This window comes from Pseudorca crassidens, chromosome 6, assembly GCF_039906515.1.
Source record: "Pseudorca crassidens isolate mPseCra1 chromosome 6, mPseCra1.hap1, whole genome shotgun sequence".
In the NCBI taxonomy this organism is placed as follows: Eukaryota; Metazoa; Chordata; class Mammalia; order Artiodactyla; family Delphinidae; genus Pseudorca; species Pseudorca crassidens.
This window is the reverse complement of record NC_090301.1, coordinates 73765063-73788903: the sequence shown is the minus strand read 5'-3', so window position 1 is coordinate 73788903 and position 23841 is coordinate 73765063. Positions and strand designations below refer to the sequence as shown.

Genomic DNA, 23841 nt, shown 5'->3' with positions numbered 1-23841 from the left:
CATTGAGTATGCGAGACCATCATTTTGCTCAGGGATGAACCCCAAAGTAAGCACACTTTTTTCTTTGGAGCGCCTCCATTCTTTTTGATGTCACAGCCAGTGACTGTTCTCTTCATGACATTTTTCTTCCTGCTCAGGATCAAAATTAGGACCTAAGCAACACCTCCTCCAATCTTTCTTTCTATAGATCATCCCTGTTATATTTCAGTTCCTTCTGGACAATATTTTTTTCTTTTTAGTGATGATGGTTATTATCGAGTTATTCAGAAAAATTAGGAATTACCAGTGTGTGAGCTGCTAATTTCACGTTGCAGAGTGTTAAGAAAATCTGTAAACACATATTGAATAAATTACATTTTACCTTCTGCTTTCTTAACCCTGTGGCAAAGAGGAGCGATAGAGAGAGAGAGGGAGAGAGAGAGATAGGTAGATGGATAGATAGATAGATAGATTAGATAGATAGATACGCAGGGAGGGAGGGAGGGAGGGAGGGAGGGAAAGAGGGAGAGAGAGAGGGGGAAAGATTGAGATTGCGAATGATAAAAAGAATACATTTCTCATCTTCAGAAGTGAATCTGTTATCAGAAAAGGTATTAGGCTGGTGAGAAAATATTTAGGAGCTGACCGTCCTTAAATTACATAGGGCTTACTTATAAACTGGATTGGGCCCACTGAGAACTTAAGCCTTTATTCGCTGATTTTTGTATAGGCCCAACACTGGTCTCCTTAATGGTAAGCCAATTTGTAAATAAGGTAATTAAATTAAGCTGGCAAAAATTAGAAAGCTGTTCCCCTACCTTGTTTGTGCCTATGACTTTGTAACATGTTACATAGCTGCCTTCTGCCTTGGGTTCCCCTTTTCACGACGCTAGATGTCATGGAAATGAGTATCTTGACAATTATCTTTCTTCTTTTTTCAGTATTTTGGTAGTTTTCATACTAAACCTCCTAGGTCCCCCAAGATGTATAAGTCTTAAAAAACAAAAGAAATGGAGAATAAGACTATGAATAACAGGAACATGTCTCTTCTTTTAGAAAGCATTAGGCATTGAGAGCTTCATGGAAGGCGGAAGGGTGACAGTGAGTTTGACCCCGGATACCAGTGAGCTATTAAAATTATACATTTCTGAATCTGCATTTAAAAGGTGTCCTCTAGGTCAGCCCTCCTCAAATGCTGTGAACTGTGGCCACCTAAAAGGAAAAGTCTCACAGGTGGCGTCTAGGATTTGGATATAGAATGCCCCTCCAATACCGGTTTCCACATTGTGTTTTTTGTTGGGGACAAGTTATTTAGTTACCTCTTTACAACCCACGAGCAGAACATTGTAGAAAATCCAGAATGATCTTCTCAATGTTATCTCTTTTACAAAACCTTGAGCATACTCAAGCATCATATTCCCAAAATCCTACAAGGATGACATTGTTTTTGTAAGAGCATCTCTAAAATAAATTATTATGAAGTCACCCCTGTTTGATAAATTTTTAAAGCATTTCAAAACAACATATATATATATATATTATATATATAATTAAATATATATATAATTAGAATGATCTTTGTCACAGTCATGGGTAATTGAGAGGACTGGTAAATGAAAAAAATTATAAACCCATGAGCAAGTTCTAAGTAGGTTATCGACCATTTCTAGGACATTCAATAAATATTAAGCAATAAAAGAACCTCTGAAATACCTATGACTTTCTCTAATCACATCTGGACTTTCTGGACATCAGACATTATGTACTCTCAGAGATCATGATAGGAAACTCTTAAATAAAATACATCATTTCTAGCACTTTTTATTCCAAATTTGCATTCTAAGTCACAGACTTAAGAAATTAACTAACACACTTTTTATAATGGTGTGTATTTTTTCTTACTACCAGCAGTGAGGCAGCCAGCGATCAAATATAGTAAATGCCATCTGGAATTATTTCCTTTAAATAATATAGTTATCAGCCATATCATCAGAAAATTCATCTTTTGTCTCATGAAGAATTAAAAGTCTTGTAGCTAGGAGAATGTGAGAACTTAGTTTGAGATAAAGACAAACTTAATACTGCCTAAAACCTGTGTTTATGTTATTAATTTTGTTCAGGAGAATTCCTGAAAAATCAAAAATGTAATTACCTAATTTTTTATTGGTTTTCATTTTCTTACATCACGATTGTCAAATTCAGTCTGTGGCTCATTCTCAGATCATGTTTCTCTCCAGGTGAATCACATTGTTTTTGGAAACTATCACCAGTTGTTATGCTTAGAAGGAAATTTCTCTCAGAAGACCCTGAAAGTTGCTGCTTGTGACCCAGTGAAGCCATATCAAAAGTGGAAATTTGAAAAATATTATGAAGACTGAGGAGGAACTGATGTCTTTATCTAGTAAATCTATTAGACACTGTGACTATGACAATGAACTTGGTGACTATTTCTCCATGCTAGTTCAAAATTTTCAAAATTAATAACATTTGAATGGAAGATTTTTTAAAAATCACAATATTTGAGATACCAAAAGTTAACTCAGGGAAACAGTCCAACATTAGATTGGAGTCCTTCTTCAGCACTAGATGGGCTTTTGAATTGCCTGCTTTCCACCCTGTGCTGGAACAAAGCCTTCAAGTTTCCACATGCCATGTAACAGGTAACTGGAAAAGAGGACGGAAGTACTTGGAGAAGCACAATGATACTCATGAAGGCTGAGTTTGATCATAACCAGCTCTTTTGGTCCACAAGTAGGTGTAATCAGTGAGAAGCTGATCCTTTATTTGCTATTTTTTCATCAAAAAAAAAAAGAAAGAAAGAAAATTACTTGAGTTCCTAGGCTAAAAGACCTCAGAAACACACAGCTTTCACCTTGGTGAAATCCCTCCCCACTACATGCATGGTTACTTAACAGTTTGAAATAGTATTGATACAATACTCCTTGATGGCAGGGTTTTGATCTAGATGATTGTATAATGTTTTTCCCAATCTGAGTCAGTGGAAAAACTTTAAGTGAGGAAGTCACATGCTTATTCGATTCTAGACAAGGATGTTGTTTCCATTCATTCTGTGCTTTTAAATTGCACTTTAAAAAATGGCCATACTAGTAACTTCTAGACTCACGTGGATATTAAAAAAGAAAGAAAAAAATGCAGAGAAATAGAGGCTGGGTCACGGCACACCGCAGTAACCAAAAATACATTTAATCGTTGAACCTACTCTAATGTGGGACCAAGTAAGAGGAGTTGAAATGAGTAAAGCAGAAGTAGAGCACGGAAAAATATTAAAGTTCTTTTATGTGAAAATACTACTATTCAGCAGCATTCACGGGGATGAAGAATGCTAAAAATGAGCTCTAAAAGATTTCAAGGTAGAAATAAAGTGAGGGAAACATAAAGAAAGGGGAAGAGAATGAGTTTAAAACAGTTAGGAAGAGAGTTAAGAAAAAATTGTCCGAGGCTTGTCCAAAAACGGGAGGGGATCCGGCACCTCTATGGGGCGGGGGGTGGGTGGAGAAAAGAATAAAGTCCTAGATGTGGACCTCAAGATAACACTGATAAATTTGGGGAAAATTCCAATATTTCTTTGATCCAAATTGAGCACATAATCTTAGGTATGACAATACTTAGGCATACCAGAAGATATCTTAGAAATCCTAATATCCTTTGCATTCATTTTGGTAAGGAAGATGGCCTGTCCAGAAATCCCAGGCCAGTTAGTGAGAGAATCAGGATTAGAATTTGGATCTCCAGAGACAGGGCCACGAGCCTAACCAAGTCTCCTCCACAACATTCTTAAGAAAGATATACATAAATTTTTTTGTTAGGGTTGGGTCTCTGGAGGTCAATCATGCTATATTCCTGTTAATATTAAAATAAACAAACAAACAAACAAACCTGTGCTGTTGAGCTGATGGTAAAACTGGGCATCTTTAGTTCTGATTTCCTGTTTAAATTTTAACTCCCAATTAATTACACAAAAGCAAAACAATAACTAAGAGTTGGAAGGGGAAATAGTTTTACATATTTGCAACATATTTAAGATGTTTTATGTAAATAATTGACATTGCAGATGAGATAAGAAAATGAGTAGAAAATGAGATAATTATTTTCAAAACAGAGCCATGTGAGGGATAAAACACAAGTCAGTTGCTAAAGGACTAACTGAGTTGCTGACCAAACTAAATATGCTGGATGCCTCATGCAATGCTTTGTGTAAATGAAAAATGTTGAAAGGTTTTCTGCCAGTCTAAAGAATCTCTTTTTATTCAAAAAGAGTTTCCACCAAAAAAGTCAACTCTGTTCACAAAAAGATGAATTATGTTTTCGATACACTTACCTTTGGGTATACCAGCTGAAGAAATTTGAATGTTTTTGCTCAAAAGAACCTTCTGTGGTCTGTTCAGTGTATGCTCTTCCTGGCTTTACCTTGACATACTTAATATGTGAAGCTATATTTGGATCCATATTGTCAATATAACAAAGAACTGTTTTCATACATCACATATTTGTTCGTGGGTAGAATTTTTTTTTTTTTTTTGCGGTACGCGGGCCTCTCACTGCTGTGGCCTCTCCCGTTGTGGAGCACAGGCTCCGGATGCGCAGGCTCAGCGGCCATGGCTCATGGGCCCAGCCGCTCCACGGCATGTGGGATCTTCCCGGACCGGGGCACGAACCCGCGTCCCCTGCATCGGCAGGCGGACTCTCAACCACTGCGCCACCAGGGAAGCCCTGGGTAGAATTTTTAAAACAGCTTTTACCATGTTTTTGCTCAATTACTCTTAGAAGCAAGGAACTAAGCAGTAGTTAGGAATCTTATGGACCTAACTGTAAGAGTATTGACTAGTTGTGAAATCTACTACCAACATTCTTTTAAACATTGCCCTCTAATTTTTGTTTTCAGAAGACCTTCATAAAAGTATAAATGCCTCTAGGTTTTCTGGTACTTCTAAAGATAAACCCTTGGCTGGGACACATTAGGGTCTTAATTAGCCCAAGTTCCTCAATAGGGGGCTCTGTTCTTGGGGACTTCAGAGTTTTCCCTGGATTAGCTTAAGTTATTGCCTTTTCTTGAAAAAATGTCTCTGCATCTTGTTACCTTGAACACAAACATAGTTGATGATATTTTACAGGATTTATTTGATCAAAAACTCATTTACCAAACGGTCTGAGTTCTTCTGAGCCTTCCAGCTTGCACAGTTCTTTTCTTGTTTTCAACAGTTACCTAGAGATTCTACCCTACTCTCTTGAAGGATTACACAGCTGTTGTTGATACAACCGTTTTTTATCACCAGCCTCAAATTTGCTCAATTCTTCTTGCCAACATTTAATCAAGTGTCATTCACAAGGGCAAAAACCACCATGTGCTATGATCACAATGTATCATTAGCTTTGAACTCTAATTTGGAAATACTTTCTTATATATTAACACCTTGCCTCTAGAATTGCCTTAGGAACTGTAGAGGAGCAAAGATACTAGTTACGGTGTATAGGAATTCAATTTTTCCAGTCAACCTTCATTTCATGAATGGCTTAGAATGATTTTCAAGGGTCTCTCATGCAAGAGAATGGAGTTGAGGTGCACCAGATAGTACCATCTTGATTTGTTGTAACATCTTTAACTTTCACATTCAAACGCAGAAAAGAAATTCTGTCTCAAAAGAAAGCCCCAAGAACTTGGATAAAAACTAGAAAATTACAAGGAGTAAAGAGAAAAGAAGTGGGACTAAGTATCTTTGAGTACCTACTATGTGCTAGGCACTGTTTGTGCCCCATCTCACTATTGTGCACAACCCAGTGAGGGGAGTTTCATTCTCCTCATTATGCAGGCAAGGATAGCTGAGAGGGATTGTCTAAAGTCATCCCACTAGTAAGAGTTAAAACCCAGATTCCATTCTATTGGGCTCAAAAAAAAAAAGGTGAGCCTCTTTCACTAAACTATGCTTCTGTGATTCTTTGATTCTTCTCCTCTTCCTTCTCTTCTTCTTCTCCTCCCCCTCCTTCTTCTCCTCTTTCTATTTCTTCTGTAAGTAGGACAGACAACTCAGGTGGGCTCAGTTAAAATCCCTTGGTATAGAGTCACACCTCTTTGGTCTCTCTCTTGCATGTTGTACAGACAGGAAATAGAGGCTGCGCCCCTCTCTGTTAAACAACTGAAGTGTAGGCTTAAGGGTAGTTATCCTCATACACTTCGCAGTGGTCTATCTCCTTGACTTCATGCAGGACATATTCCTTTCCATTTCCTAGAACAAGTATGAGAGGGAGAGGTGGACATAGATTGCTTCTCTGTGAATGATATTACCAACTCTTTGTTCCCCCACCATTAATCAAAGCTGACAAATTGCTCAATTTGAACAGAGGTGGAAAATGAAAAACTGGAGTCCTTTAATTTAAAACAAAAACCAAGTCGTGTAGCTTTCATTCCAATGTGTAGATTGTCACCATAATGCTTTTACAACAACCTTTGCATAAGTTTACTCAACAATTGCTACGAGCCAAGATGCCTTGAAATGAGAAAAGGAACACTAACCACAGTTTATGTACAAAAATATTCATTTTTGGCAAATAGCCATTCCATGGTCAGGTTTGAATAAGCCATGTAAAGTATTATCTACTCCTGATGAGGTTTAATGGGTGGAATTTCAGGTGTTGGTGGTGTCCGTGCCTAAAAGAAAGGAAAAAAATACCATCGCACTAAGATTCAATGCCTCTGTTTTCAACCTAATGGGTCAACTAATAGTTATCACTACAGTTAGGGTCTCTTTTCAAGTTTATGTGAATCTTTGCTTTGCAAAAACACAAAAATCTCATTTTCCAGCAAATAGAGCAACTTCTAATATGCTGAGTTTCTAATGACGACAGTAGCCATCAAATAAGTAACAAGTAATTTCTTCGAAAACTGAGATTTTCTATTTTGTTATTGACTGATAGGTTTTCCCAGTTCAAGGATATTGGTTATAAATATCTATACAAAGTCTTTATATTAGCTGTTGAAACTAAAACATATATATATGGCTATGGGCATGTTTCTATATTTTATGCTTTGAATTGAGAGAAAGTAAAACCAAGAGTTTTAACTAACAAAGAAAAATTAAGAACTGTTTGGGGATTTTTTTAAAGTCTCTCTTAAGTGCATAGCTTCATCTGCATCTGGCCTTCTGGACAAAAGTATCTCACACAGACTTTCACTCTGGGTATTTTTTTTTCCAGACCTGAAAGGAGTCACCAAACTCTAAATTATCAGGATGCTTGTTATTCAGTTTAGGTTTATGCACGTGCGTTAATTCTTCTCCTTCAAACAACTGCCCAAATGTTGCTAGTTTTATACGTATTAGCTATAAGAGCTGGGCCTAAAAACAAGGGAAGGCAAAGGTTAAATTTGTGAACTTGTTATTGATTACCTAAAAATATTTGTTAGTGGAAAAACTAGATTGAAACTATGGAGTAGAAAGGAATTTGGAATAAATTTGAACATTTTTAGGTACCCAGTTTTTCTGCCTCTGACCAACCAAGTTTACTATAAAGAATAAATCAAATATGTAATTTTAAGTTTCTAAGTAAAAATTCAATTACTTTCCAAATTCATAACCAAAACTCATCCAAGCTGGTGGTTAATTACAAAACGCTTTGATTTTGTAGTTTGCCACGTATCCGGGTGATTTCCACTGCTCATTACTACCCGTGTTATTGTGTTTATGTCAATTGTATGTTCTACTTACCTTGTGTTCTTCATGAGCTGTGTACACGTTTTGGTATTCATATTTATTATGTTACTGTCTGATATTTTAATATGGACAAATGTTTGCTGTAACTTTTGACATTACTTTTTATAGCCCTCTTGCTTTTATAGAGAAATGAAAGTTTAGGCTTTAAAAGAAACAATGCCTTTCTCATATGGCCAGACATATTTCTTCATGATACGCTGGTGTTTCATCTTTTTCCATAATTCTCTATTATTACTTATTTTAAATGTTTTTCCTATCATTTTGAAAAACTCAAATGTCTGTTCTTCATTTGAAAGTGTGCCAAAAGTACTCCACCATGTAAATATGTAGAAACAATTACTATAAAAGTGTCAGCATAGTTCACAGCAATGTATTACCTTAATGACTACAAAGATATATATTTTTTTCAAGTTGTTGGAATTAAGATGTATCTAAAACAATAGTTCAGTTCCTGTAAAAATAATAGAAATGTCTCATGAACATTACATATCTATCCATCAGAAATTCTTTTTACAATTTCATATACAAGCATTTTAAGACCTTTTTGAAATAAATAATGCAAATGAATTAAAATGAGGTGTTCTCTTGATTTCTGAAATGGTATTTATTGATGGTCTCAATAGCTGCTAATATGCAAGGGTTCTTTTAAATTGTAAAAGGCAGATTAAAAAAAATAAAATCTAGGCACCAAAAACAAGGACACAAACTTTTATTGAGAGCAAGTCAAACACAGTTCTTTATTTAAACTGTTAATAGGTAGATAGATAGAGTCTGATATATTCTGTGTCTTCAAAGGTAGCATTATATGAAGGGTTAAGTTTTATATTGACAGAGAAATAGAGCTGTTATTACTTCCTGTTCACCCAGCATGTAAGGAAAATAAAAAGTCATGTAAGAAATACCAGCATTTTCACAATAAGTCAATTCTCCCTCCTACCAGGTACCAGAGTCCTTCTTCCATTCCTGAACCTTGAAGCACAAAAGCAGTAAACCTTCATGTGTAGCTACCAATCTGTGTTCTTAATGTGTCCCATATGCTTTTCAAATATGTTAAGTATCCCCCCATGAGATTTGAACCAGACCCTTGTCTTTCTTAGGCTACAAGAATCAAACAGCCACCCATCACCATTATGTACTTACAGTCACTAAGCTCTGTGGCCTTAATGTAAGATGGCGGAATAGGGCAATGGGCACGAATGCCAAATAATAGTTTCAGTGCTCTTCTGCAACTACATTGCCTCATTCATGAGCATTTAGCATTTACTCATTGAACATACCCTGAAATAGTCTTGTTGATAAAATCTTTCATAGTTGGTTAATCATCTGGTAAGAGCACAAAACTAAAAGGGCCAGGGTTACTATATTTTGGAGTCCAATTAGAGCTAGTTGCTTGGCCACATCAAATGACCACAGACCTCCCACCTCACTCAAGTTCCACAGGAATTGGCTGCCTCTGCTGGAATAATTCAAAATACAGGCTCTGTTGATGGTAGGTTAAGAATATGGTCCTGTTCCATGATGGATAACACAATACTGTGCTTTGAAATTAAGTAGAAAATAGTAGGGTTCACCAGTAATCCAAAAAGAAAATAGCTTGTCCAAGTGAAAAGATTTAGAGGCTCTAAGTAAACAGGTAATTGTCCTAGTGCATCAATCTTCTACCGAAATTTGTCAATAAAAAACTGATTTCCCTGTCTTTATTCTGAAAACTTGCATTGTCGAGAGTGAAATGTATAGATTCTATAGATTAAGCGTGACAGGCTTTTATATGGTCAGGTTGCGAAGTATCTGTTTGAAAGAATAAAAGGAAAAAATTCAAAATTGAGTCTCATAAACACTAATAGTATGTGATACCATGGAAACATATTACATGATAATAAAGAATTAAAGAAAGTGCCTTTAGAATGTGTGGGATTTGTTACACAGAAATAAGCAAAAATCTGAGAAGGGCTAACCCAGGGTTTTTCACAAAATGAAAAATAAACAAAGGGTTGAATAGTACAATGAAGACTGTATTACATTCAGACAATAAGGAATTGTCTTTTTATTTCTAGGGCCAAAAGAAGTGTCTTTATCTGTGGTGACAGAAAGCTCAGGATAATATATATAGAAGCATGAAATGAAAAATTATGGAACTATCTAAGAATATAAATATAGACTCTCCCTTTTCATAAATATTCAATACATTATTTGACACATTGGTTTGAGTGAAGCTTCACAAGCACAATTTTAAGCATCCTGATTTGGGCTGAGGTCCAGTAAATTATATATTCCCAACAACCATCAGAGCTTTCTCACTAAAAATACATGCTCACACTCTACTTTGAAAATATTCTAAGATAATTATTTCCATTTTCATAGTAACTAGTACAGTTATGACTAGAGTTGTCTCAGGTTTCTAAGGAAAGAAAATTATTCTGAGATACTCTTAATAGGAGAAAGTGTAGTAATAGAGAGGGGTATTTTCTTAAAATTGTGCTAAAGCTGTCATTTTCATGTTTAATGACATTAACTGTGCTAGACGAGATTTTATTTTCAGTCTCAGAAATAATCTATCTGATATAACTCTAGTCAATTGCCCACCAATCTTCCAGCCCCTCCCTGTGGCAATCTCACAATGGATTTAATTCATCTTGAGAACATAAAGCCAACATTTAGTAAACAGAATTTTCCTGACTGACAATTGCTCAGCCCCTCTAGTGAGAAAATTCAGTGAATGGTAACACCTAGGAAGGCAGCCTATACAGAATTTCACTCTGTACATGCCAAGAAAAACAACTTAAAATCTGAAGATAATAGGAAAGGCAAAATATTTTGGAAAGTTTATTGCCAGAGTCTATAAAACCACGTTTTAAAGAAAGAGAGATTTGATACCAGACTTTCTATCACCCTCAGGAAGAAAGACACCAAAAGAAATACATTTCATTTCAAATAGTCCTCTTTCATTTGATGACTACATTTCCCAGCATTGCTACTTTTAAAGTCAAACTGTTTAGTGCTTCGCACACAGGCTATATTAGTGAGGATTTAAAAAGCAAATATCCAAGAATGAATCTAAAGCTTTTTGATTTGAGGTTACCAGACTGAGTTTTGCCTAGGGTTATTTCCACATTATTCTGCAGTGAAACAGAGATTAAGCTTCCACTTCTTTATAAGGGATGACTCAAGGCATACAAAGATGCATCTCAGGAGAAGAGAATTAGCTTTTGCTTTAGTGGGCATGAGAACTTCTCAGTTCCAGTTAGTTTATAAATGCATCATAGACTCGAATTCATCAATTCTTTGCTTGGTGTTCCCCTTTCTGATTTTCCGATAGGATATCGTATTGTATCTTGAATAAGCATTTCTGGAAATATCACCCTTCTTTCCGAAGGCTGGCTGCTCATCAGGTGTGACAGGTTGGGAACTGGGGCTGCTCAGTGGGGAGTCCTCACTTGCATCGCCTTCCTCTTTTAACTGAGAACCTTCTTCATTTTTTTTCTTAAGTTCTATCACTCGAACTTCATCTTCATCATCTTTGCAATCATCATCATCATCATTATTAATTTCTTCATCCCAAACCTCTTGCTCCTCATCATGCTTAGAATGTAACACATCAGCTTGGCTTGGTTTCCGAAATCCTAGCCATTCAATTTCCATTGCCTGATGTTGAGTTTTGTTCTTCAGATCCTCATCTTCTCTCTCTCCTAAAGGTTGTTCAGCAATCCTTTCCTTTCGTCTACTTGGTTCTTGGTAACTGCTGCTCAAAGGAATCTTCTCCCACTGACGTCCTGTAGCAAAATCAATTGGCAATTGATATGTGTAGAGATTTCAAAATACCACAGATTCTCCAGATTATATTTCTGGACAATCGTTTTCCACCAAACATTTTATGGGATATTGTTTTATGGGTTATTAATATGTTTTATACAATAAAACAGGCTACACCATCAAATTAGCTTGGAAGACACTGCATTAAGCACAATGAAGTAAGCCTCTTCAGAATTTATCCAAGCCTTTAAAATACTAATGGATATTAGCATCCAGCAACCCAACCTCATTTGACTATGGAACATTTTTGGTGTGGACTACTGTATCTAGTGATACTGGTATTCCCTGAGACACACTTTTAAAAATCCTGTCTAGCCTATCACGAGTGGATATGTGAATATATTAAAAAATATTTGGACCTAGCTCCTACACACACACACACACACACACACACACTCCTCAAGGAAAGTTAGAAAAAAGGCTTTCTTCCAACAGTAAAAATAATGAAATAATGACTGCCAGTGACTGGTCACACTCAGAGTAGCAAATTCAGTGTTTACCACCATGCTTCTCAGAGTTCTCAAGTCCTAAAGTACCAGCTATGGAGGAGGAGTACAGATGGCCAAGAGTCATGTGCTGGGCTAATGGACGCATCGAGTCCACGAAAGGACACACGCTAGAGCCTAAGATCTGCTACTGATTTCTAGTGAGTCAAGATTTAAAAATCATGTTGAGGTCGTATCTACAGAGTGTTAGGTTAGCCTATTATTTTCGACATGTCCTTAACCGACAACTAATTAACTTAAGTTGTTTGGTACCATGCAGTGACTTTTAAGAGGCTCATTTAATTCATTGCAAATTTCACTTTTCAAACACATCCTATCAGCATATCCTCAATAATATTTATTGAGCATGAAAAAAATGAATTAATAATAGGAGAGTAGAGGTTGTTCTCAGAGCTTTCAGCCCTGAAGGACTTCTGTGGGAAGCTTCAACCTGCAGTGCACATGACTCAGGGTTGCGTTCACTATTCCCTTTCAACACCATAACAGTCTTTATATAAAGCGAGAGGCACTGTTCCTCTTTGCCCTTCTCCTCCACAATTTCCTATTTTCACTGAAAGATGTTGACAAGTCCATTTCCATCAGAGATTTTTCATTCTCTTTTCGTTTTGTTTTCCCAACTATAGGAATCAGATTGTAAACTTACACAAAGAGATAGAAGTGGAGGTGGTTCATCTCTCCTCATTAGCTGTGCACAACTCCTATCAGGCCACTGGCATCCAGTCAGTGTTTTTTACATCATAAATAAATATGTATTCGAATGTTTGCTATAATTTTAAGCTTTGTTTTGTTTTCTTCTTTTCCATAAGAACCAAAGAAACTGATCTTTTTACTCATATTCGTGACTTGGGCATGGAGTTGTCATGCATGAAATTACTTCTTGACTTTAAATTATAATTCTAAGTATTTTTAACATCTTCCTATTTCTCAACTCAGGAGTATTCTCTTTGGGGACTTTATAGCTGTTTGCCATTGTGAAAATAAAAAACACTATAATGTGTCCTTCTAACCCTACAGGAGGAACATGTTCCACCAAACACAAAAGGATTCATGCAGGGAAAAACTCACCCTGAGATCATCCACTTTAAAAATCCAGACTGCTTTTATTCTTTATTTGAAGGAAATGAAAGATCATAGAAAACTATTGTCTCCAGTGACTTTCTGATCACAAATTTGAAAGGGGCTCTAGTTGAAAGGTTGAGATCCCTGCCTCTCAGAATTCGCTTGCTCATTGGCAGTAGAAGGGTTAGGGTGAGAGGTTATTTAGTCCATTTCATGCAGTTTAGGTCTTATAAATTATCTGTGATAATGTAAGAGCTTGACAGTGACTGTTGCTTACTACATTCTTCTTTGAGTGACTACACAGTGGACCACCGTATGTAGTCAGCAGACAGTCTGAGAGGTGTCCAGGCAAAGGGGACAAACCCAGGAAACTGCCAACAACCTTATCCTCCTAGGCATCTACTATTTTGTGTGATGTTCTAATATTTCAACCAATAATCTCTTCAATGTTTTACTTGTTAAGGTCCTAACTAAGCTAAATCACTTAGGTCTACCAAGCTGACTTCAATTTTGAGATAAGATGTGTATGGCTGCAAGAGAGGATATGAATGATTAACTGGTAGATTTTTATCTTCCACTTTATTTTGAAATTGTTTGAATGTAGGTGTCTCCTTAGAAGTCTAAAAGATTTTGTGTCTCTTAGACTCTTGAGTTTATTTGAAAAATAATACAGTCATTTAAAAATCAGTGTTCTTTTTCTTCTCGCATTTTTCTGAAAGAACACAAGTAAAATTAACTTCATCACCTGGAAGATTTCTTTGACAAGAATTAGGTAACCATTTTGTGCTTACAGCAGAGGCCTAGAATTTTCCTATAGATAAATAAATTTATAAGATTATTTTAAACAGTATGCCAATGGTAAACTTTTAAGATAAACCCATTTTTGAAATGTTTACATCTTGCAAGGCGCCTGACATAGATTTGAAGACACTTAATAAAAAGGAAAGGTTTATTTAGTAGACTAACTTATTAAGACGCAGATATCATATCATCAGGTCAAAGCGTGCCAATCAGTTTTACCGATCCATGCAGTCTCAGTCTTGAAGAGTGTGTAATGCTTTCCCAGGTGGAACCCACAGATAAATCCAGACTCCCTTATCTGCCTATAGCAGCTTTGAGTTTTTGAAAGCTTTACCTGGATTGCTTTTTCAATACCACACTCACGTAACATCCCATGCAAAAACTGTCTTCCACATTCCATCAAACAATTTCTGTGTACAAAATGGAAGTTCCTCTTACCTTCTCTGAATGTCATTTCGTCAACACTCGTTTCTTGGAGAGAAAGATCTGTGATAGCCTTATGAGCAATATAGAGATTCTCTTCTGGTTTTTCTGGGAAGAAAACCCCCCACAAGATTAATATTTTAACACTTAAGTAGTCTAAGATAAATAAATTACCAATGAAGACTCTAACAAGGTCGAGGTCTTTGATTTTTGTGGTCACTAAAAATAACTATTTCATTCTTCCAACTCATTTCTTCACTGATTCCTTTTATGTATAAGCATAACGGTAACCTCTCCTTTAATGTCTATGTAAGTTTATAGTACCACGAATTCAGACACTTTCAGGTAGATTTAGAAAGAAAAGTTGAATTTATGAATTTCTTCTGACTGAATAATAATGGTGCTGTCCATATAATAATAAATAACAGTAGTTAACATTTAACCAACAGTAATTTTCACAACAACTGTACAAATATCAGAACTATTATTCTGCCTTCTTCTGAGAAAACCAAGGCTTCGGGAAGCCAAGAAAGTTGTCTAGGGTCACAGAGCTATCAAACAAATGAGCCTGGATTTGACCCAGGGCAGAGGTTTAGTCCTTATACTCTGCAGCCCCTGTAGGATAAGGGACTGCACTTGGGCAGGGGCAAGGGTGGGAGGATGTGCAGCTTATTCCTGTCATAACAGTTCACCCAAAGATTCCTGAGTGAGTTTACAAATCAAATCAAGCAAATTATAGAAGAGGAAAATGCTTTACCTTTTAGAATCTTCTCATCCATGGACGAGTGGAGCAGTACGTTCTCTTGTAATTTTTCACTTTTCTCCTGACTTCCTTTCGTGGGTTCATCTTCAAGACTAGATTCTACCCTGCAGTATGGTGGGGTGCCATCCATATCACTGGCTTTTTCCGTGATTTTAGTGATTTTTTGTTGACCGTTTTCAGGGGGTGTATCCCCATTACACTCAACCTGACTGAATGTCACTGGAACGTCTGTCATGATGTACAATTGAGTCCGACTTGGAGAGAGCTTTGGGGAAGATCCTTGAGAAGTTCTCTTGCCTTCAAATCCAGCTCTTACTCTAAGGACACAAATGATTCCCTTTAGTGCATAATAACAAGCTTCTTTTCCTGAAGGTGTGCAGATAGAGCATAGCACAAAAGTAATAGAATTTGTCAGATTTGCCACCAACCCATGAGCGAGAATCTGGCCAATCACCACCTTCTTTGTTGCTCAGCAGTCCCACTTGCGGAATTAATGGCAGCCTTTTGATTTACATAAACAAACAATCCGAGGCAATCAGCCTTTTGTGTTGGCATGTACAGGGGGACTTTCAGCTTGTCAGTCCCCCTCTGGGAACAGAGATTTTTGTCCCTTTTCATAATGGCCCTTTGTCATTTTCCTTGTAACAGGAGCCACAATTGTTCCACAGCTTTAATCCAGAGAGAATGACCACCTTGAGGCATATTAGTTCTGTGTAACCAGCTTAACATTTCCAAACAGATTTTGTTCAAGTACAACCTCAGCTATTTTGTAAAGGACAATGGCCTCTTTTCTTATTTATTAAAGAATAAAAACAGCTTATCAAAAACCTGTAAACAGGACAACTTTATTGTAAGTGGTCTGGCAGCGGATTCCACTGTATGCTTTCGGGAGCCCAGAGAAGTAGATCTAAGAAAATACAAGCATAAATTCTGCCGTCTTGCTAATACCAAACATTTTACATTTCAGTGATGTATTTGGTCTATAGCTTCTTATCCTCTAGTTTATTCATGTCTATTGTAGCTCAACCCATCCTGTAAAACCCTAGTATAATTGCCTCCATGAAATCTTCCCTTCCCTCAATCAGAATTATTTTCAATATTCCCTACTGCTGTTTCATGGTGCTGGTAAAATTATAAGGCACCCACACTGTCTGCCTTTGGGGGAAACAGGTGATTATATAAAACATCTGCCACCTACCATTCCTTCCTTCTTAAATTCTTTTCTTTGTTGAATCTCATCTAGTGCAAAATGATTCCAGAGCATTTGCCCATGTTGCTCCCTCAGCTTGGAACGCCCTTCTCTTCCTCAAGGCCAAACCCCTGGCCTAACCAGCTCCTCTGAAATACCATTTCTTTAAAGACACTTTCCCTGACCCACAGGATTAGGATGGGACTCCTGTTACACATTATCTTTCTCCTTCAGAGTGCTCTTCACAGTTGTGATTAAATAAGTAATTGCACAGTTATCTGCATAATGTCTCTCACCAACTAGAATCTAAGCCTTATCTGGGCAGAGACCATGGTTAACTTACTTATGTGTGTCCCCAGCATGTAGCATCTGCCTTGAAATAAGTAGGTACTGAATAGAGAAAAAAAAATTACTGTTGAATAAATGAATGAATGTTACTCCCTAGAGAATACATTTAAGATCTTTTCTAAAGGGAAGAAGAATAAGGTTTGAGAGTAATTGCACATTTATCATCTTTAAACCTGTGTCTAGGGCTGAATGCATTAGGGTCTATATCAGGGACGACAAATACAAGGCACTCTGGTCTCATCCCCTTTCCCCACATACTTGGAGGATATCTCTATGATCCTAGAATTCTCTCCCTTGTCATCACTAACTCTTCTCTACCCAACACACTGATTATTTGTTTGTTTGTTTCTGCACAGGAGGAAAATTAACTTTCCCTCTACCTTCTTCTGAGTTCTTGTCTGAGATCCCTGTAATAAAAGATAGATTAACAAGAGAAAAGGGAACAGACGTTTATTAATATGTTGTTAAAAGGTAAATTGAGGTATATTAAAAATTTTAAGAGTTTTTTTTGAGCAAAAATCAATTCTAACTGGGTAATGTTAAAACAGAAGTGGCTAGGAGCACTGTATGGGACAGGAAATGGGGAGACTTTTATAGAGAAAAGGCAGAAGCAAAGTAAGGAAATTATTGATTGACTACAGCTTAAAACCTAGCTGGCTGTTTATGACTGGTTGTCCTTAGCATTTTGATCTAGGAAGCGTGAGGAATATATAAAATATATATTTTATTTTGGTTTGCTTATGTAGGCCACCAGGCACTAGAGCCACATTAGTCCAATGGCCTCCTTGTCTAATTAATTTAACAAATATGCCTCATGTATACATGGGAGAGACCCAGGGAAACCTAGTAACTCCCTAAGATGGCCTATGCCACTCCCATAAATATCATCTCCAGCTAAAGACAAAAGAGAAAGGTGTGTGCTGGGGGTGGAACAGAGGAGGCCAGTTAGAGGTTTCCAGGAAAACCACAGTCAACAAGGGTATGGTATGTTATGCAGATTTACGTGGCTGCCTTCTCCATTGACAAGATTCTGTTATGTTTTAGAGTTATCCTTCTATTCCTGGTACCGAGAGGGAGACACCCTTACAAAGGGAGATCTCCTTTATAAGTGCCAATTTCCCTTACAAAAGATACCTTTCTATTTTCTGAGCTTCTCCAGTGTCTGCAGTTTCTCAAAAAAAATTAACTCAAAATAATCCTTATGCCAAAGAGACATATTTTGGAGTGGCATATCCTAATGCTCTTCTTTTGTTTGTTTTTATTTTTTTTAGCAAACTTTCATATAGGATTTATTATATGTTAGGCACTGTTCAAATGCTTCACAAATAGTAACACATTTGATCTTCAAAACAGCAGTGTAAGGAAGGTGCTATTATTAGCCTCATTTTGCAGAATAGAAAAATTAAACACAGAGAGATTAAGAAACTTGCTGAAGGTCACACAGCTGGTAAACCTACTGTTGAGAGTTTGCAGCTTAGATGAAGCCAAGAGCCATCTGGTCGGGGTGCTAGTGTTTCCTTGGGCCAGAGAACCCACTGGGCTCCAGCCTGATGAATTAACCGCCTCGGCAGCAGAAGTAGCTCTAGCCAGGAAAGGGCAACAGAAGGCCTGAGGTGTCATCAAGGCCTTCCCAAGACAGACACCCCAGCTGCTGAGGACAGGGTTGGGAGGGTCAGGGAGTTTCCTTCCCATCAGAAATAACAGAGCTATTCTCTTAATTCAAAAATCAGAACCTGGAGCTTCAGGGCCAGGTCGATCCACCCCCACTAGCTTAGAGGTAGAACAGCCCAGGATCTAGGGCAAGAAGAAAATATAGGGGGAATCAGATGGGAGGATGCAGAGACTAACACCAAAGCTAGGAAAGTATGGGGACATACTAGATTGTGAGAGGCAGAAGGGCAGGAAATAGTACTAATTCAACCGAATGCCCAGCAATAAACATAAAAATGTAGAAGTGCTCACATTAGCTTTGAAATCCTGTCTCCAACATCTGTCAGTTCCCTCGAGACTGCCAAGTACCTCAGGGACACAGCAAAGTTTTGTTTCTCTCTCATACTCTTAGATTGCTATGACCATATAGCAACTTGCAACTTGTACCTATAGCTTAGTTTTTATGGGGATTAAAATTTGGGGGTGGGGGGAGGATCATCTTTTTTCTAATGCCTTGCTTTGACATTTTTGGGGGGTATTAGAATTATTTCAGATTTAGAAACATAGAAAAGTGATCCAGACTTCTATCAGCCTCGGCTAACCAATGTGTTCACTTCTATAAAAAGCCAGGTGAAATGTTTTGTAACGTGTATAAGTTTTCCTACAAGTAGATGGCAACACAAAAACCATTTAGCTCCAAAATGAGTCTAACAACCAAATAAAACACAGGGTATTTTATCTATTAAAAGGTATGTTGTCACCCATTGACTGTAACAACCTACGATTTGTAAAGTGTGTTTGAATTTGCATTAAGGATCCTCATTTCAAAATACCATTGCATATGGGCTTCCCTGGTGGCTCAGTGGTTGAGAGTCCGCCTGCCAATGCAGGGGACACGGGTTTGTGCCCCGGTCCAGGAAGATCCCACATGCCGCAGAGCAGCTGGGCCCGTGAGCCATGGCCGCTGAGCCTGCGCGTCCAGAGCCTGCACTCCGCAACGGGAGGGGCCACAACAGTGAGAGGCCCACGTACCGCAGAAAAAAAAAAAAAAAAACCATTGCATAATTTTCACTGCATGAAATATGACTTTTTTAAAAGAGAATTTACTGGAGTATTTATGTTTTTTCCCTAGTTATTATTCTAAATGGTAAAGGATATTATATAAATATAACCATTCTGAAATCTATAACAAAATATGATAATGAAAGAATTTTCACATGGGAACTTAAAAAGTATCAAAATTACATTATGCAGATACCCACATTTCACTTGTCAAATGCCAAATGATGAATCTTAAGGCTATATTAGGTCCAGCTAAGGAGCCAGGATAACCTGATTTGGTTCACTTAAGGGACTAACATTCCAAATTGACGGGACAGCCCAGCTAAAGTGAACTGTTACAGAAATACAAAATATTATAACATCATAAAATCAATCAGTAATCATATATCTCACTTCGAAAAACAATAATTGCCTACCACCTTGCATAAATTAGATTAAGTTGATTATCTTATGCCATCTTCGTACCTTGTGTTTATATTTAAGCCTAGCTTGAAGCAATAGCTATCATTTGGGCAATATAAGGTCTTGAAGCAAAGGATGGTGTCTTCCAGGCAGCCAGTAGTGAAGTCTGTGGGTAACACTTGAGGTTTAAGAATTTAATGCAACAAAATTTAAAAATTCAACTGTTTTTTACTAAAAGCATGCTTTCCAGTCTTGGAGATGGGATCGGTTGGAAGGGGATAGTTAGTTATCTCTCTAAAGACAAAGTCTTTCTTATACCCCAGGAAAGATACATGTCTTTGCAGCCCTAGAATCTGGGGCCTAGCTTCTCAGTGAGTTACTGTTTACCATATTTTTAAAAGTACTGGAAGAAACAGGCTAGGAATTTGGTGAGGATTAGAAGAGAGTGTAGCCCTGAACAAGAAGCCACAACGTAAATCCCTGTGGCCAAGGCAGGCAGGTGGGAGTGAGAGCACGAACCAAGAATTAAGAGCCCCCCCCCTCAAATAAAGGGCTAATGAGCATTATCATCAGCGACCCCTATAATGATCAAGAGGTTGGACTCGGTCATCAGATGACCTGGCATGAAATCTTGCTCTGCTGTTCGTTTTTTTGTTGTTTTTTTTTTGCGGTACGCGGGCCTCTCACTGTTGTGGCCTCTCCCGTTGTGGAGCACAGGCTCCGGACACACAGGCCCAGCGGCCATGGCTCACGGGCCCAGCCGCTCCACGGCATGTGGGATCTTCCCGGACCAGGGCACGAACCCATGTCCCCTGCATCGGCAGGCGGACTCTCAACCACTGTGCTACCAGGGAAGCCCTTGCTCCGCTGTTTTGTGACCCTGAGCCAGTGTACAAATCAGGCATGTTTGGGTCGCAGATTACAGAAACTCAATTCAAAAAATCTTAAACTCTGGATTTAATAGATCATTTCACTAGAAAGTCCAGAATTGGCTTTGCACTTGTTTGGATCGTAGGATTTAAACAGTGTCACAGGTAACCTTTCTCTCTTTCTTCCAAGGAAGGTGACGATTAGGAGGTATTTGGGTGAAACTTTTTTCTATGTCCCATAAGATTTCCAGCTGAGTGTGACAGGCCGGAAGATGACCACCCCGCAAAGGTGTCCAAGCCCCTAATTCCCATACCCTGTGAATCATTACCTTACAGGGTAAATGGGACTTTGCAGACATGATTAAATTAAGGATTTTGAGATAAGGAGATTATCCTGGATTATCAGATTGAATCCAATGTAATAATCACAAGGGCCCTGAAAAAAAAGAGGTAAGAAGGTGAAATGTGATGTCACAGGAGATGTCACAGGAAAGCAAGAGGTTGGAGTCATACAAGGAAGGGATCGTGAGGTAAGAAACATGAATCATCTCTAAAAGCTGAAAAGGGCAAGGAAATGGAATACAAAGACTCTGAACGGAGTACAACCCTGCCAGCACCTTGATTTTAGACTTCCAACATCCAGAACTGAAAGAGAATAAATTAGTGCTGCTTTAAGCTATTAAATGTGTGACTATTTGTTGCAGCAGTAATAAGAAACTAATACACTGAGTTTCTTGTTTCTCTGCTTTCATTTTCATTGACTGCCTTGGGGCAGAAAATTCAGCTTTTCCAACTATTTGTGGGATATATATTTTTGAATCTTAATCATCTTGGATTGCTTCCTACTGGCCAAGAAGACCTCTCATACTCTCATAATAAGGTTGTATTTTCTTCTCACTCATCTGTCCATCAGTACAGGTTTGACTTTATCTGTAGCAGTTTGCTAAAAACTATAAGAAAATTATAAACTCTCAAGCATCCTGATATTTTTCTATCAAGTCTTCTAAAATTCAATCTTTAGTAGGAAATGGTCCTAATCAAGATTTGAGGGGACGGTTTAGAGCAATGATGGTCAGTTTCACAATCAGGAATGAGAGAATTCTCATTTCTTCTCATCACTCCTAGTTATCCAATCGCACATTTTAAGGTCTATAATCTACCTTTCACTCTTGGTGTCCATTTCTTTGATATATAATGTTTCACCGGTTGAAAATGAAAGAGAGTCAATTCAAAACAAATTCCACAGAAATGAGAATTATTCTGGCTTCCGGAAAGTTTCGTTTCTCTCCCTCTCTCTCTTTCACTCTCTCTCTCTCTCTCTCTCTCTCTCTTATTGTTCTACTTTGCTCTATACTGGCTTGTTTCTCAGGTAAATTCTCCCAAGGTCATAGCAAATACTTCTCCGGCAACCCTAAGTTTACATTATCAAGATAATTATTAATATGAAACAGGAGCATTTCTTTCCCATTAATTCCAGCCCAAGTCCCTGGGATGGCCTTCATTGGGCCACTTTGGGGCATGGGTTAACTCCCGAGCCAGTTGTTGTGACTTGGGGGATAGAATCCTCCAGTTGCCAGGCCTGGGACAGGTGTCCACTCCTGAGCAGAAAAATGGGCAAAGACAATGAGAGGGACTATAGGACAAACAAACAAACAAACAAAAACCAGACATTAGCAGATGCCTACCTTTTGAAGAGATTCAGGTCTCCCATCAGTAAAAGATAGATTCTAATATAATATTCCTCCTAGAATTGTAAAAGCTGAATGTGTTAATCCAGGGAAACTGTTTAGCAGCGTGTGGCATAATAGATATTCATTCATACTTGTTTCTTTTTTGTTTATTGTTTTATCGTTACTTAGTTATGTTACTATTATTATGACTGCTAGCCATGTAGCTTTGGAAAAGTCACTTAACCTACCTGAGCCCATTCCTTCATATTAATAAGAATGGTAACACATCCCTTGTCGTGTAACAGTAAAAAGCAAGTTAATATGTACAAGGTGCCAGGCACAAGGTTGGCACATAGGAGAGAACCATGAAGAGGGGATATTATTTTTATTGTTATCTGAGAGAGAAGGAACAGGACCACCCCTATCTTATCTACATATGCATAGATTTTTTTTTACAAACCAAACGCTGAAATTTGACTTCTGAGATAGGTATCATTAGATCACTGAAAGCTCTTTTTCACTCAGTAGGAGGCAATGTGTGGGCTGCTCCCGAGACTGACACACATACCTGGAATTTAGATCTAATGTAGCTTCAGTCCTGTCCCTTCCTGTAGTCCCTGGGAAAACTTCAGTCATTGACACACTTTAGAATGATTTGTTGTAGAGGGTCATTGCAAACAATGGTGGCATCTGTTCCATCTAATAACACACACCTGGGTGAGTACCGTGGCTTCATCCCTCCTATCTTGAATTGGGATTAGTGTGTGAGCACCAGCCTGTGGCCACTACCAATACCCCAGTGCATTGGCTTGGTGGAAACTGATCCTAAAAATGTACAGAAACTGATCCTAAAAATGTATGAAATAACAGGTGACTATGAAAACCTTGAACCCTAGATCTCTCTTACACATCAATCCTTGCAGTAGAGAATGAATTATGTTTGAGACCCTTGCAGAGCAATCGCACAGGTAAGGAAGGGGAAGCCCCATGGAATGAAATCATTTCACTTTGTTGGCCGTAATTTTAAGAGTATACTCTCCTAGATGCACGGAGTGTCCCCGAGAGCTTTTAGCCAGGCAATTATAATAATCCTGTCTTACTTACAGTGGGATTTTTCTTGATGCACTTTAATGGAAAGAATGCTTTCTTTATTCACGGACACACCATATATGTTAGTTAATAAAAGGAATTTGTGCAAGTGTTTATAAAACCACAGAAAGAAAGTTTTTAACTGCATACACACTCTTTGGTAGTTTGAAAGCATTTTATCATCCTCCAGGGGAAGCAGAGCTGTATGAAAGTCATATCACTGCCAGCAGCATCCCTCCTGAACTATTTTGAATGTCACTAGGAGTTTAAGGCAACATATTGTTTCTCAGAGGAGAAAGGCAACAAAATAATTAAACACATTTTTCCTTCAGGAAAAAAAAAAGAAAAAACAAGTCATCTCTGCTTTTGTACAAAGGTGATGTGATGTGACCATGAACAAATATAATCTCCTCAAAGATGCCTCTGGTAACTTAGCTCAGAAGACTGTTTCAGGGTAAGCAGGAAAAATTCACACACTATCAATGCGTGAAACACAT

At 37.9% G+C, this 23841-nt stretch overlaps 2 protein-coding genes across 2 annotated transcripts in view; one reads left to right on the top strand and one right to left on the bottom strand.

Moving 5' to 3' along the window:
• The window catches only part of GALNT5 (polypeptide N-acetylgalactosaminyltransferase 5), a 42839-nt gene extending 34563 nt beyond the window's left edge, over positions 1 to 8276 (top strand). Inside the window, exon 10 of the mRNA XM_067741876.1 lies at positions 2217 to 8276. Coding sequence (XP_067597977.1) covers positions 2217 to 2357 — 141 coding nt within the window. The 3' untranslated portion in view covers positions 2358 to 8276. The remainder of the gene's footprint in view (positions 1 to 2216) is intronic.
• A 119-nt stretch (positions 8277 to 8395) lies between these two features.
• ERMN (ermin) lies at positions 8396 to 15521 on the bottom strand. The gene is made up of 3 exons (XM_067741877.1): positions 15060 to 15521; positions 14318 to 14410; positions 8396 to 11473 (listed from the first exon to the last, which is right to left on the bottom strand). Exons 1-3 carry the CDS (start codon positions 15298 to 15300, stop codon positions 10950 to 10952), a joined length of 858 nt encoding a protein of 285 aa, XP_067597978.1. The 5' UTR covers positions 15301 to 15521; the 3' UTR covers positions 8396 to 10949.
• Positions 15522 to 23841: the final 8320 nt, after the last annotated feature.